At 37.1% G+C, this 13,267-nt stretch overlaps 1 protein-coding gene and 1 pseudogene across 3 annotated transcripts; one reads left to right on the top strand and one right to left on the bottom strand.

Annotated features, from left to right (window-relative positions):
• The first annotated feature begins 2,013 nt into the window (after positions 1-2,013).
• Positions 2,014-11,325, top strand: LOC142543837 (uncharacterized). Of its 3 annotated transcripts, none has more exons than XM_075651158.1 (11): positions 2,014-2,416; positions 2,839-3,032; positions 3,128-3,310; positions 3,379-3,478; positions 3,564-3,585; positions 4,080-4,110; positions 5,437-5,589; positions 5,838-7,914; positions 8,035-9,418; positions 10,079-10,162; positions 10,914-11,325. In XM_075651158.1, exons 2-11 carry the CDS (start codon positions 2,965-2,967, stop codon positions 10,979-10,981), a joined length of 4,170 nt encoding a protein of 1,389 aa, XP_075507273.1. In that variant the 5' UTR covers positions 2,014-2,416; positions 2,839-2,964; the 3' UTR covers positions 10,982-11,325. The 3 variants fall into 3 exon arrangements, with proteins under 3 accessions (XP_075507273.1, XP_075507274.1, XP_075507275.1); XM_075651159.1 differs by having other exon boundaries at positions 2,822-3,032; XM_075651160.1 differs by lacking the exons at positions 2,014-2,416; positions 2,839-3,032; positions 3,128-3,310; positions 3,379-3,478; positions 3,564-3,585 and having other exon boundaries at positions 3,609-4,110; positions 5,843-7,914.
• A 555-nt stretch (positions 11,326-11,880) lies between these two features.
• Positions 11,881-12,992, bottom strand: LOC142508282 (DNA N(6)-methyladenine demethylase ALKBH1C-like; annotated as a pseudogene).
• Between the last annotated feature and the right edge of the window lie 275 nt (positions 12,993-13,267).

Below are 13,267 nucleotides of genomic sequence, written 5' to 3'. Positions count from 1 at the left end.
GACTACAAAGTTCTGATGCTGAAAACAGTTACCCTAAAAGGAACTCCTCAAGAAAAGTGTTTCAGAACTAGGCTGAGCAAAAAGAACATTAAATGCGTCGATTGAGGAACAATTAATGCTCCTAAAGACGACAGCGACACATCCGTTCAGGGGCTCAGGTTAACGTTGCTTGTCATTCCCGACCGTTAGGAAAATCGGCTATATTAACAGAGAAGTATGAAAGATGAAAACACCGAAAAATATCACTCTATTCACAGCTGAAAAATCATCATTAGCTTGCATACTCTAAAGATCCAGAGCGCTATCAAAGTCTACATACTTCATCGCTCAATCAACACGCTTTGAACAGAAATACACTTGATCATCTAAGGATCATCTTCTTGCTACATAAACCAAATTGTTTATTTATATCAATAACCTTTTGGTTATTCGATTAAGTCTTGGTGTCTAGTGAACTAAGTGTTCTTAAAATCCAGAAGTGTAAAGTGATCACTAAGAGTTTCAAAATAGGCAGTGTGATAAGTCCTGATTGGAGTGGACTGTTGCAAAAAGTTTGTAAAGCCAAAGTTTTTTAGTGGAATCCTACCTGAAGAGGAAGAAGGGGTGACGTATGAGTATTCAATCTCCGAACATCCATAAAAAACCTTGTGTCGTTTTATTTCTCGCAAGCACTTACTTTTTCAACCTCAATTTGTTGTTAAACCTGTTAACGTGTTTAAGCTGTCATTGAAAATTGTGAACCGTTTTCTGCACTTAATAGTGGCTTACATTTCCAATCGTTTGAGAAGAATTTTCAACCGCCTCAAAAACGGTTGAATCAACATTTTAAAAGAGAAGATTTTGAAAGAGTTCATTCACACCCCATCTAGATCTTTCCCGATTTCAACAAAATATTTATCATCTCCTCCAAAATTCTGAACATATTCCTTTTATTTTGATTCTCCAATATATTAAAAACATTTTTGGTTGTATTTGGATGGATGAATTTGAAATATATGGATTTTAATTATATTTTTATAGTTAACAATTAAACAATAATTGAAATATTGAATCTATATCATACTAATTATTTACACAATTGTAACACATTAAAATGAATTTCAAATGCATCAATTATTGGGTGAACATAAAATCCATCACAACTAACATGAAATATTATATAAAAATAGAAGATGTGGATTTGAAGTTTATGATATTCTTTCTCTAAACTACAAAAAATACTTTTGAATATATTTGAATTCTATGAATTTGAAATCAATCAATTATTAGATTTAGGATATGACCTGAACAAGAGTAGGTCTCTTGTGAGACGGTCTCACGAATTTTTATCTGTGAGACAGGTCAATCCTACCGATATTCACTATAAAAAATAATACTTTTAGCATAAAAAGTAATACTTTTTCATAGATGACTCAAATAAGAGATCCGTCTCACAAAATACGATCCGTGAGACTGTCTCACACAAGTTTTTGCCACTGAACAAACACATCACTCTGTTATCTTGCCTATTTTTGTCCCCTTTACGATTATCTAATAAATTTAAGTTTAAGTAAGTCTCTTGTGAGACGGTCTCACGAATATTTATCTGTGAGACAGATCAACCCTACCGATATTCACAATAAAAAGTAATACTTTTAGTATAAGAAGTAATACTTTTTAATGGATGACCCAAATAAGATATCCGTCTCACAAAATACGACCCGTAAAACCATCTCACACAAATTTTTGTCCTTAAATTTATAATTATTTTTTGCAAACGCCAATTGCAATAAAAAAAATGTAGAGTAGAAATATATATAATGTTCCCTTTCATGGGTTAGTGTTCCGTAATCAGAAATCCGATGGGGAATCAGACTCACCATCGGGGCATCTTCGTCTTTTCACAAGACGAATAACGAAACAGTCCCACGTGACTGTCTCTTCTCGCTTCCAAACATGGTCGGTGTGTGTCCATTTTTCACACCTGAAAAATATCCAATTTCACACTGTAACAACAAAAACACCATCAAGTAAAACAAAGAACAAAAAAACGTTTTTTTCTTTTGTAATCCAAATTAATCTTTTCGGAGAAAAGTAGAAATCTACTCTAATCATTCTCTCATCCCCACAAGCTCCTCCTTTTTCACTCTCTGTACACGCAGTGTGTGTATTTACAGCGAAGGAAAGTGGGAGATACACTGCAATTCACTTCTACTAAATATTGAAAGGATGGAGTAAAGCGAAAACCAACTCTGCTCCCACATTTGTGGTTTTTCTATCTAAATTGGGGGCAAAAAACCACCTAAACCCTTCTGTTTTTTGAACCCAAATGGGTCGAATTTGTGGGCATTTTATCTGCAGCTGGAAATGTTGAGTTGGGTCTGCACTTGAATCTGACTATCGGGGCTGAGACTTGAAGATCTCCCCCTCTACAACGGTGAGGTCTGCTTTTAAGTTAGCTCGATTGTCTCGCATTGTATGCGACTTTAAGTTAGTTTTAGTTGATGGGTTTTTACGTTAATCGAGTTTGTTGTCGTAGAATGTGTTCGATTCTTGCTACATTGCTTTAGATTGAGCTTGTTCTGGGTCGGGATAGAGCCGCGTTGGAGGATGAATCTGACAAATGAATTTGGTTTTTCGGCATAATCAGATCTGAGTGAATTTTGATTTTACGCTTGGTTTGTTGTTGATTTAATACTGATGTAGGTGAATGTGAGGTAAATTAGAAGAGATGAGAACTCTTGTGTGTACTGCTTTTCACCTCATCGAGAATCTTTTTCTTGTTCTTCTTTGTCTGGATTTCTGCATGCGCATTTAATGGATTTTCCATCTTTGGGTGTAGTCTGACTTTAAATGCAGGCTCCTCAGGCTGTGCTAAATGTGATCGGTTTTAAAAAATAGTTAGAAATCATCAAATGTCAAAATTTTTGGGATGGAGTTCGGTATATAAAGGAAGAATAAGGTGAATACATTGTAATCTCCTTGATGGCAAAAATGAAGTCGGATGCACCTCTAGATTATGCTTTATTTCAGCTGTCTCCAAAGCGTTCCAGGTGAGGATTGTGGTTCCTATATTTAATCTCATTATCAAGTTAAAAGGGTAGTTTCTATTCTTAGTTTTGTTTACTTTGAGCTCTCCTTTGGCCAGATGCGAATTGTTTGTTTCAAGCAATGGCAGCACAGAAAAGATCGCATCAGGATTACTCAAACCCTTTGTTGCACATTTGAAGATTGCAGAGGATCAAGTCGCTTCTGCTGCACAGTCAGTTAAGCTTGAAGTTGGACGACGGAAAAATGCTGAAATGTGGTTCACAAAGGGAACACTTGAGAGGTATTGCCATTTGCTACTTGGAAAATTGTTTAATTCATGCTCAGTATCTATGATTGTTAATCTTTCAGGTTCGTGCGATTTGTAAGTACGCCAGAGGTTTTGGAACTGGTTGTAACATTTGATTCTGAGATGTCACAATTGGAAGCAGCGCGAAAAATATATTCGCAGGTATTTATTTATGCATGATCAGATGATTTAACTGGTACTTCTCTGACTATAGCATAACTAAAAAATTTCCCCTGTTTAATATCAGGGAGCTGGAGATCAACTTTCTGGTATGAATTTCATTACTAATTCTTGATGTATTTTATCCAATATTTTTCTTTTTCTTGATTGTACCTGAAATCTAGACGTGGATAAACCAAAAGAATAAGTGAAAAGCACTTGTGTTGTGTTATTTAATCTTTCACGGCACCTTGAGGTATGTTTTTGAAGTTTTATCCAAAACAAAACACTTTTTTTCTTGTATAGGTTACATAAACCACGAGCATATGATACCTGTTGCATGGAATACCGTACCAGTAACTATATTCTGAAATTATTTTGCTGCACTTCAATAAAGTGGACCCATTTGAATGGCTCATCTAGCTGATTCTAGAGTTTTCGGGAATTGGGGTCCAATATTTTGAATTTTTTAGTCAGATAGATACATTTGAAACAAGTAACATATCTTTAGTTTCATAATTGTTTTGTTCCTTTCTTTTTTTCTTGGTGAAATGATAATAGTTTGTTACTCTGAATCAATGACTTGATCTGTTAAATGCTCCAGGTGGCACAACGGACGCAGAGGATGCTACAAAGTATCAACTCTTTACTCTGTTTCACATTTTAATATCATCATTTTTTTTTCATTTGGCTGGATTTATTTTTATGATTCGATCCTAATGTGTGAGATCACTTTCTATCAATGGATGTGATTAATCTGTCTGTACCTCTCTAGTTTCTATCACTTCATGTCAGCTTAGAGTATTTTCTTTATAAGTCAACCTTTATGGCCATTAACTCAGCGCACAGAAGTTGTGGTTATAATGAACTCCATAAGGTGTCAGGTCTATTGCATCAATCAGTTAACAATTAATAGTTGCTTGAAAAGTTCGTAAATGTGAGTTTACAATCTAATTATAATTTGAAGGTTTAAGCTATCTTGGTTGTAGTGGCCTGCTAGAATTCATTACATTCTTTATTAGTTAGCTTGTGATACAGGAAGTTAAACTAATGTTTGATGTGGATTTCGTTTCATGGTGCACTACACGTAAGTAATTTCGTTTAGGTATGCTGCTTACAGATGAAACACATTTATTACTTGTCTTTTCTTGTAAATGGCGTTTGGTTGTTCTCAACCATAGTTGTCAAAGGCGAGCGAAGGCGAGAGGCGCCACCAGGCGAGGAACGATTCACTAAGGCGAGCCTAGGCGCTCGCCTGGACTACCCTTGGAAGTTCACTCAAGAGCTCTTAAAGCGCGTATGAGTGAATTTTTTTTAATTACTTGTTTAAAACAAAAAGTCCAAACCCTAGCAACCCAACGCTCCAACACTGGAATCAAAAGAAGAGAGCTCTGATTAGAAGAACGAGGTGAGGACATCTGCATCTAAAACAACCAGAAAAAGACTGATTTCACATCTTTTGGATGAAGAGGAAGAAGCATTTGATGTTGATCAAAAAAATTATAAAGACCAAAGAAGAATACAAATCTGAAAGTTCTGGGGACTCCGATAATTAGATGGAAGGAGATGAATTTGATTTAGATAATTGAAGAATTTAATCATGTTACTAATTACTATGAAGTTATTAATTATTTTTTTGTTTTGAATGATATTGTGACTTAATTATTTCATATTTTAATATATTTATTCTAACATAAATATGTATTTTTAAAAATTTAAGAATGTGCGACTTGCTTCGGTAAGGTGCGCGCCTTGCCTTGTGTCTTAGGCTCCATGGCTCTTGTGCATCTTGCGCCCTTGACAACTATGTTCTCAACACTTTTGATCAAAGTCCTTATAATAAAAAATATAGTCGACGTGTCAAATGTCCATCAAGAAGGTTTATCTACTTCATCTTTCTCTGTGTACGTATGTGCACGTAATTGTCCTGTGCATATTATGATTATTTACCATCCTCGCAGAAAGGAGCTTTTGAGAGCTATCGATGTAAGGCTTGTCGCAGTTCAGGAGGACTTGTCAACGGCCTGTGCTCGTGCTGCTGCTGCTGGTTTTAATATTGACACAGTCTCTGAACTTCAAATGTTTGCAGATAAATTTGGTGCTCATTGTTTAAAGTAAGTACTTGGAAAAATACTGGTATCAAATTGAACGAATAATGAAGAACCCACATAGATTAAATATGGTCTGCTTTCGGAGTTTTGATGTAGTTTTATGTGACTTGAATTATATATCTATGGTCATAACATGAAATCGATTCTAACCTAGATCACAAGGGTAAAATGATACCTTATTTGAACAAAATTATTGGTGAAAAAATCTTTATTCTAATTTTGAACTAAATTTAAGTTGTATTTGTGCGTAGTGAAGCATGCTGTAAGTTGATATCACTATGTGAGAGGCAACCGGATTTAATGAATCAGTGGAGACCTGTGTCTGATGATCGAATAATTCGTTCTTCGTGCGGGTCGGACATGTCAATTGATGTCGACGATCTCCCATCATCACCACCACCCAATCAAGAACAAACTGCCACATTTCAGCAGCCCAATGCCCTTCCTTCCCTTTCCAGCAATCGCACCATCAACAGGGAATCAAGCGTCGAGAGGGAAGGTGTCGAGAAGAAAGAGAAGAGCCCATCGAATTCTGATCAGAATCCTGAGCCATCAATTCAGGCAAGTCAGCCTACCAGACGTCTTAGTGTGCAGGATAGGATAAACATGTTTGAAAACAAGCAGAAGGAGACATCTGGAGGAAAGCCAACTGTAGGGAAGTCTTCTGAACTGAGGCGGATGTCATCTGACATGTCGTCCTCTGGAACTTCGCTTTTGAGGAGATGGAGTGGTGCTAGTGAAATGAGCATTGACCTAAGTGCTGAAAAGAAAGATACTGAAAGTCCCTCTTATTCCCAGTCAACTGCCTTAGTTTCTCTGAGCAAGCAGTCTGAGGAGAAAAAAGTTTTGGCCGTGGGTTCTGATTCTGTTACACCAGAGATAAAAGTTTTGCCTAATCTGGGTAGGGTTGGTGATACCAGTGAGTCGAAAGGGAGTTCTTTTAACAAGTTAGGTTCCAATTCTAACTTGGGTCTTGTTGAAAATGTTCCCTTGAAAAAACAAGTGTGTGACCCAACTCAGTCAATATCATTTAATAGCAAGCATCATGATAATTCAGAAGAGAAGAGGTCTTTGCTTGGAGTTAAAAACGTGGTTTTGGGGTTGGGGGATCAAGGGGAGTTGGAGGATTCTCAGAATAGTGAAGAGCTTAGTGATACTATAGAGGGAGTGACTTTGCAGACAGAGTTTGCTAGAGTGAAGGATTCATCTTCTTTGACTCGATTTAAACCTTCTGCAAGCAAAGGCGGTGGGCAGTCTAAAAATTTAAATAGGGAAGATTCTGAAATAAGAGATCAGGCTGTTAGGCAATCACGATCGAAGGTTACCCACAAGACACTGGGAGAATCTGGACTTTCTGATGGCGGTCCTGGTTCAAGAATTCGAGAGGCTTTTGCTTCTCGCTATAAAGGGAATGGAGGGGATTCCTCGTTCGCGCATCCAGATGTAAAATCTGTTGCAGAATTTATAGGAGTTGAAAAGAAAGAATCAAATTCATCCGAGAAGGTAACCGAGAGTTCTGTGCCAAGTATTGAAAATTCAGGCCCTCAGAGAACGAAGTTCAACAAACAAGGCTTGGCAGCTGACCAGAGTCGAAAGGCAGAAATTCAAAGAAATAAAAGCTTTTCTGCCAGAATCATTGGGGGGGCCTTCTCTGGTAAGTTCCCAACAGACACTGAAGAAAGCTTTGATTCGTTTAAAACACCACCGCTTGAGCAAGCTGAAAGAAAAAGACAGTCAAAAGGTAATCAGGAACTTAATGATGAGTTGAAGATTAAAGCAAATGAGCTTGAGAAGCTTTTTGCTGAGCATAAGCTACGAATCCCTGGTGATCAATCTCACTCTGGCTCTAGAGGCAGGCCAGCTAAAATGCAACATGAGTCAACAACTAGTTTATACCATTCAAAACCAGTAGTCAATATTAGTTCCCAAGTGTCTGGCTATTACCCGGCAAGAGAACCTAACAGGAATTCCAAAAGCGTAGCCAAGCTTGATGGAACCTCCATTCCCAAAATTATTGATTATCAGAATTATGGTGATGCTTTAAGTAAAGAGTTTTCTGAGCTTTCTGTTTCAGATAGTTCTCGAGGGAAATTCTATGACAGGTATACCGAAAAAAGAGATGCAAAGCTAAGGGAAGATTGGAGTTCCAACAGACCAGAGAAAGAAGCTAGATTGAAGTGCATGCAGGATAGTCTTGAGAGGAGTAAATCTGATTTGAAGGCCAAATTTTCAGCTACTGAAGATAGACTGGATTCAGTATCCAATACTCGTCGACGTGCTGAGAGACTCAGGTCATTTAATAGCAGGTCAATTATGAAAAGAAAGCAGGTAGATTTGTTATATTCTACTGATATATGCCCCTAATGTGTGCCCATGCAATTTTAAGAGTTTAATGGAGTTGATCTTCTGTTTCTGTTTAACCGACTTTGTAAAAGTTTTATTTGTCAGCAACTTTTAGATTTTGGTGACGGTGAGGATGACGAAGAAGCATTAAATTTTGGGGAGCAGAATCATCTTCAGGAAGATGTTCCTTTAGATCACGCCACTTTCGTTGATGGTGTCTCTTCAGGTGCACAGGATAAGAAGCTTTTACCCAACAATAGGAGTCTGTCATCATCAACCGGTACCTCAGCTACTCCTGGTCCAAGATCTGCTATAAGAACTTCCAGTATAAATTCTAGGAGGCGAAGGACGCAACCAGAAAATCCACTCATACAATCTGTACCCAACTTCTCTGAACTGAGAAAAGAAAACACCAAGCCATCTTCTGGAGCCAGTAAGACGACTCGTTCACAAGTAAGAAGCTATTCCCGTAGCAAGAGCAGTAGTGAAGAAGCAGCGGCTGTGAAGGATGGGAAGTCACACCAATCACAATTATTGAGGAAAAGCTCAGTAAATCATAACGAGTTAAGGGATGTGTCCCCTTTGGAATCTGATGGTGCTGTTTTGACACCGATGAAATTTGATGAGGAAGTTCCCAAGAATGTTGCAGCTAAGCCTTTTCTCAGAAAGGGTAGTCGTATAAGCTATGTTGCAAGAGCAAGTAATACAAAACATATGGCCTCTGTGCGATCTGAGCCTATAAAGAATGATGAAGGAAATAATGACTTGGCCTCTGGAACAGATGACTTTGAGAATACTGGTAAAGATGAAGTAGAGGAGGAATTTGAAACCTCGAATGCTGAAGGTCACGAGGTTTTGGACAATGAAGAACCAAGATTGGTGATGGAAACTGAGAAGTTCTTTGATTCAGGATCAGAAAATGGTGATAACAAGATGGCATTTTCTCTACTTGACCAAGCTTTGGGTTCTCAGTTATCTACAGTTGTACCCTCTGACTTCCACCCTGTTGAATCTATGCAAGATTGGCCTGGGGAAAGTCCTATGTTATGGAATTCACGCATTCAACATTCATTTTCTTATCCTCGCGATTTGTCTGATGTTGATGCATCTGTGGACTCCCCAGTTGGAAGTCCTGCTTCATGGAACTCACAGTCGTTAAGTCAAGCTGAGTCTGATGCAGCTCGAATGAGGAAAAAATGGGGAACAGCTCAGAAGCCAATGTCGGTGGCCAATTCATCCAATAATTTATCCCGTAAAGATATGACTAGGGGATTTAAAAGGTTTCTGAAATTCGGAAGAAAAAATCGTGGCTCGGAGAGTTTGGTTGACTGGTTATCAGCAACCACATCAGAAGGAGATGATGATACTGAAGATGGACGTGATCCTGCTAACCGGTCATCAGAAGATCTGAGAAAGTCAAGAATGGGATTTTCTCAAGCTCAACCCACTGATGATAGCTTCAATGAAAGCGAATTTTTCAATGAACAAGGTGATTCATGATAACTCATTGCATATTGGTGTTTCTTTTATTGTGGTTCCTTCTTTCCAGTTTTTGCTGTTCTGATTAAAGAGTAAAGTTTGAGAAAGTAACTTTAATATCTTTGAAGTTATGGACCTGAATGTTAATGGATGACACTTGTGTACTGAGTGAGATATATGTTAAAAACCTTTTGGCATTATGTTATAAAATTATGTCCTACATCTGGGAGATCCCAAATAATAATTCATTTTATGATTTATTTCTTGATTTTTTAATCATCATCATGTTAATCCGCAGTTATATGCTCGTCTCACTGTATAAGTTTGCATTATGATCTTCTCTGTCTCTCTCTCTTGATTTGTATGTATATATTATACGGACACACTTGGTTAAAGAGGATCTATGCAGTGTATTTCCTAACAGGCTAACATAAGGGGATACAGCTTTGGTGAATTATGCAAGCCAAGTAAATTCAAATTTTTCTCATTTTTGAGGTGTCTGTGTGTGCACGAACAAATTAAAGAACGTTTGATTGTGGTTTTATGTGATCGAATATCGTTTCAACGTGTTATTTTTCCAATTCTCTCCCTTTATTTTTTGTTATTGAACAGTTTTTTCATTCAATACTCCATTTGTAGATTTCAAGTTGACTTTATTCCCTTCTTACAGTTCAACCTTCACAGAGCTCTATCCCAGCACCTTCGGCCAACCTTAAACTGAGGGACGATCAAATGTCTGGAAGCTCAATTAAAGGTGACTTGTATGATTATATGTATGTGTGTATATTTTTATATGTATTATATATATTTGAACATGACCCGAAGAAATACACTCTTGACTGAACATTATATGCTCGTGCTTCTAATTTACAACCTATGGTACTGTTCATCTGACCCATTATTATTTATTTTCATTGGCTGTTTGAACTTCGTTTTGGCTGCAAATTCATTGTTTTGAAGCCTATAGAAAATAGATACACTGTGCCTCGGCAAACACTCCTTCTCAAGATTAGAAGATAAGTGTAAGACTGGAGGCTTTATATCCGAGGGAGTTACTTCGTGGATAATGTTGCTTTGCACGATAAATATTTTATCTTGATAGTTGGTTTAAGTCTCGGGTTTGTTTATGTGGAGCCTCTGTTCCCTTGAAGAACTACCTGCCGTCAATGCAGAAACACATTTAAGATTACACCCGTGAGATAATTTTCAATGCATACAACAAACTTTTGCTAATTTGGGAATCTATGTTCTTTATTACGTGTGTGCACATATTATATGTGACTGTGATACAGAATCTAAGCTCTGTGAACCAAAAGGTAGTTGGTTGGTCTCATGAATGGGTTTCGTTTCCAAGGATAGCTCAGCGGTGCAATTGTAGCAGTTTTGGTCACTCACTGTTCTGTTTATTATTTTGAAATTTTAATAAACGTGGAAGTACGTTTTACTTGTTTGTTCAGTGGAACAAAGAAAGCTTGTATGTTTAACGATTAGGTTTGATTTTACAGCTCAAAGACCATCGTTTTTCTCACTGTCTTCGTTTCGGAGCAAGGGAGTTGACACAAAGCATAGATAATCGTCTGAAACAGGGAAGGTAACCTCACAAATGCGCGGCTTTGCTGTTTTATCACTCCTATGTGAGAAATATGAGAGTATGCTGTATAGCTTCATGGATTAACGTTGCCTACGCCCGTGGATTTATTTGCATGTGTATGTTGTGATGGATGGACAGTTCCAATTGGTGGAACATTAAAGTGATTTTGGTAGTTAAATTATTCTTTTCTGAAACTGGGAGATGCACTGGATTCGTATGAATATCATTTTTAGTTTATTTTGAGTCACAATAGTTTGGATCACTCTCAACTAATTTTACCTTTGTGTGAAAAGGGATGTACGAGCGTGTGGAGTGGTGCTATAGTTTAGTGACATTTCCCAAGCTAGAGAAATTTGGTTGCGATTGTGTCGAGTTGAGTTGCTAAAACGTCAAATACTCGAATTTTTATTCCACAGTTGGGAATATAAGGCAATATTTGTTTATCTTTTCAAAATGTTTTTATTTCACAGAAACTATAATTTTTCATAATTTGTTGATCCGATTCTATTTGCCTATGTGATCATTATTTTATATTTTATTTTTCTTTACTACTAAAAATGATTATAATACCGTATCACATATTTTAATAGGCATACTATGTTCTCAAGTTTTTAAATAATTATATTATATATTATATATTGTTGGTCGTGGTTTAGACAATATTGGGTCCAGAAGAAAGATGAATAAAACATGATAGATTTTACAAAGAGGTAATATATCAAACAAAAAACATATCCCCCAGCCCCACAAAACCCCAGCTCCAACTCAAAATCTTCATAAATACTGAAAACATAACCAAATCACCTTAGATTGAGGTACACATACATTAAAACCCACTCTTGACCTCTATGTATTATCCAAAAAGCATTACATACACGGATAAATTTGTCAAGATGAACCAGAAGAGCAACATTACAATATAGATAGATGTCAATACTCTCTGAAAGTGAGATTTAGACGACCAGGTCTAAAATAAGTTTCCTCCAAAAGAGCTGCAGGAGCAGTGCCAGGATTTATGGTGGTCACTCCATGAAACATATGCCTTGACCCGCCACCAAAATTAAGACATCCCCTGATTTCAACACGGCCTTCTCTGCCTCCCCATATATAAAGTCGGCAGAAACACCGATGGAGAAAGAGACAACTTCCTTTCTGTAGACTCTCTCTACTTTCATCTTTATCCTGTACTAGGAAAGGACTCATCAGTTTTATTCATCCATGAACCACCGCATCATACAATTCATCGGAAATGGCGATAATGTTAATCATCCATTAAAAAACGTTTTTTTTAATCTCAGACGGATAATAATCTTTAGTTCCCAAATAATTGGGGTCTGATTTTCTGTTAACACAGTTTAGAAACACAGCATAGACTGTTATGCATCAGATGAGCAAACTCAAGTGAGAAATGAATTTTACGAGCCTGATGAAGACCAAGATTGGCACTCTTTGCATAAAAGTTGACAATGCAAATGTTTGGTGACATTATGCACATGATTCTAAATAAGCATGGCACTCCTGAATTGCTCTTTTGACCAACTGGTGAAACACATCAAGAAGGTTTTGCTCCATCAATGGGCCTTCCATCACTATACATACTTGTCTCAGGATCCCAATTTTTACCAAGGCACATCATCTTCAATTGTAGCTTGACTCCATCACGGTAACCAGGCTGGTAGAAACCGCCAGAACCAAGACCAAGATCTTGGTAGGTTTTTATAAATTTCACCTAAATCAATACCAAAAATAACATGAAGATCACCAAGGATAACAAGACAGGCTGCACATTTATACACAAGTCAATTATCAATAGAAAATTTTCATGGACGAAAAATGGCCTTGCTTAGGTTCTCAACAAGGCCGCAAAGGATACAAGTCAATCTTGTCAATGACGAGGGTAAAAAATGTCACCTGAGAGGAAACCCCTCAAGAGAACCATGCCAGGCTTCAGTATGTCGATGTTGTGTACTTCCCATATGGTTCTTCTTTTCATTCATCATTTCTCCATTTTTTTTAAAGCAGAGATCGTTTAAAGAGTATGGACTTTAAGGTTGCATTTGGACGAAAGGATTTGATTTCAATTACATATCTCAAATCCATTGCACATTTGATTTAAAATTAGAATGAAATATTTGAAATCCTTAGCAATTTATACTTTTTTACTTCAATTTCAAATCCACTACTCAACCTAGTAATTTCAAATATAAAGATTTCAAATTCTTTGATTTGAAATTCTCCCACAAATCCAAATCCATCGATCTAAACACA

This window comes from Primulina tabacum, chromosome 1 (genome assembly GCF_025594145.1).
Source record: "Primulina tabacum isolate GXHZ01 chromosome 1, ASM2559414v2, whole genome shotgun sequence".
NCBI classification, from domain to species: Eukaryota; Viridiplantae; Streptophyta; class Magnoliopsida; order Lamiales; family Gesneriaceae; genus Primulina; species Primulina tabacum.
The sequence above is the reverse complement of the archived record's forward strand: the minus strand, read 5'-3'. Positions and strand labels throughout refer to the sequence as shown.

What these genes read in the sequence shown, in the direction of transcription:
- LOC142543837 (XM_075651158.1), top strand. Translation starts at nt 2,965, where the DNA reads ATGGCAAAAATGAAGTCGGATGCACCTCTAGATTATGCTTTATTTCAG. An exon ending in ACAAAGGGAACACTTGAGAG is followed by an intron (nt 3,311 to 3,378) that starts GTATTGCCATTT and finishes TTAATCTTTCAG; the next exon opens with GTTCGTGCGATTTGTAAGTA. An exon ending in AGCTGGAGATCAACTTTCTG is followed by an intron (nt 3,586 to 4,079) that starts GTATGAATTTCA and finishes TAAATGCTCCAG; the next exon opens with GTGGCACAACGGACGCAGAG.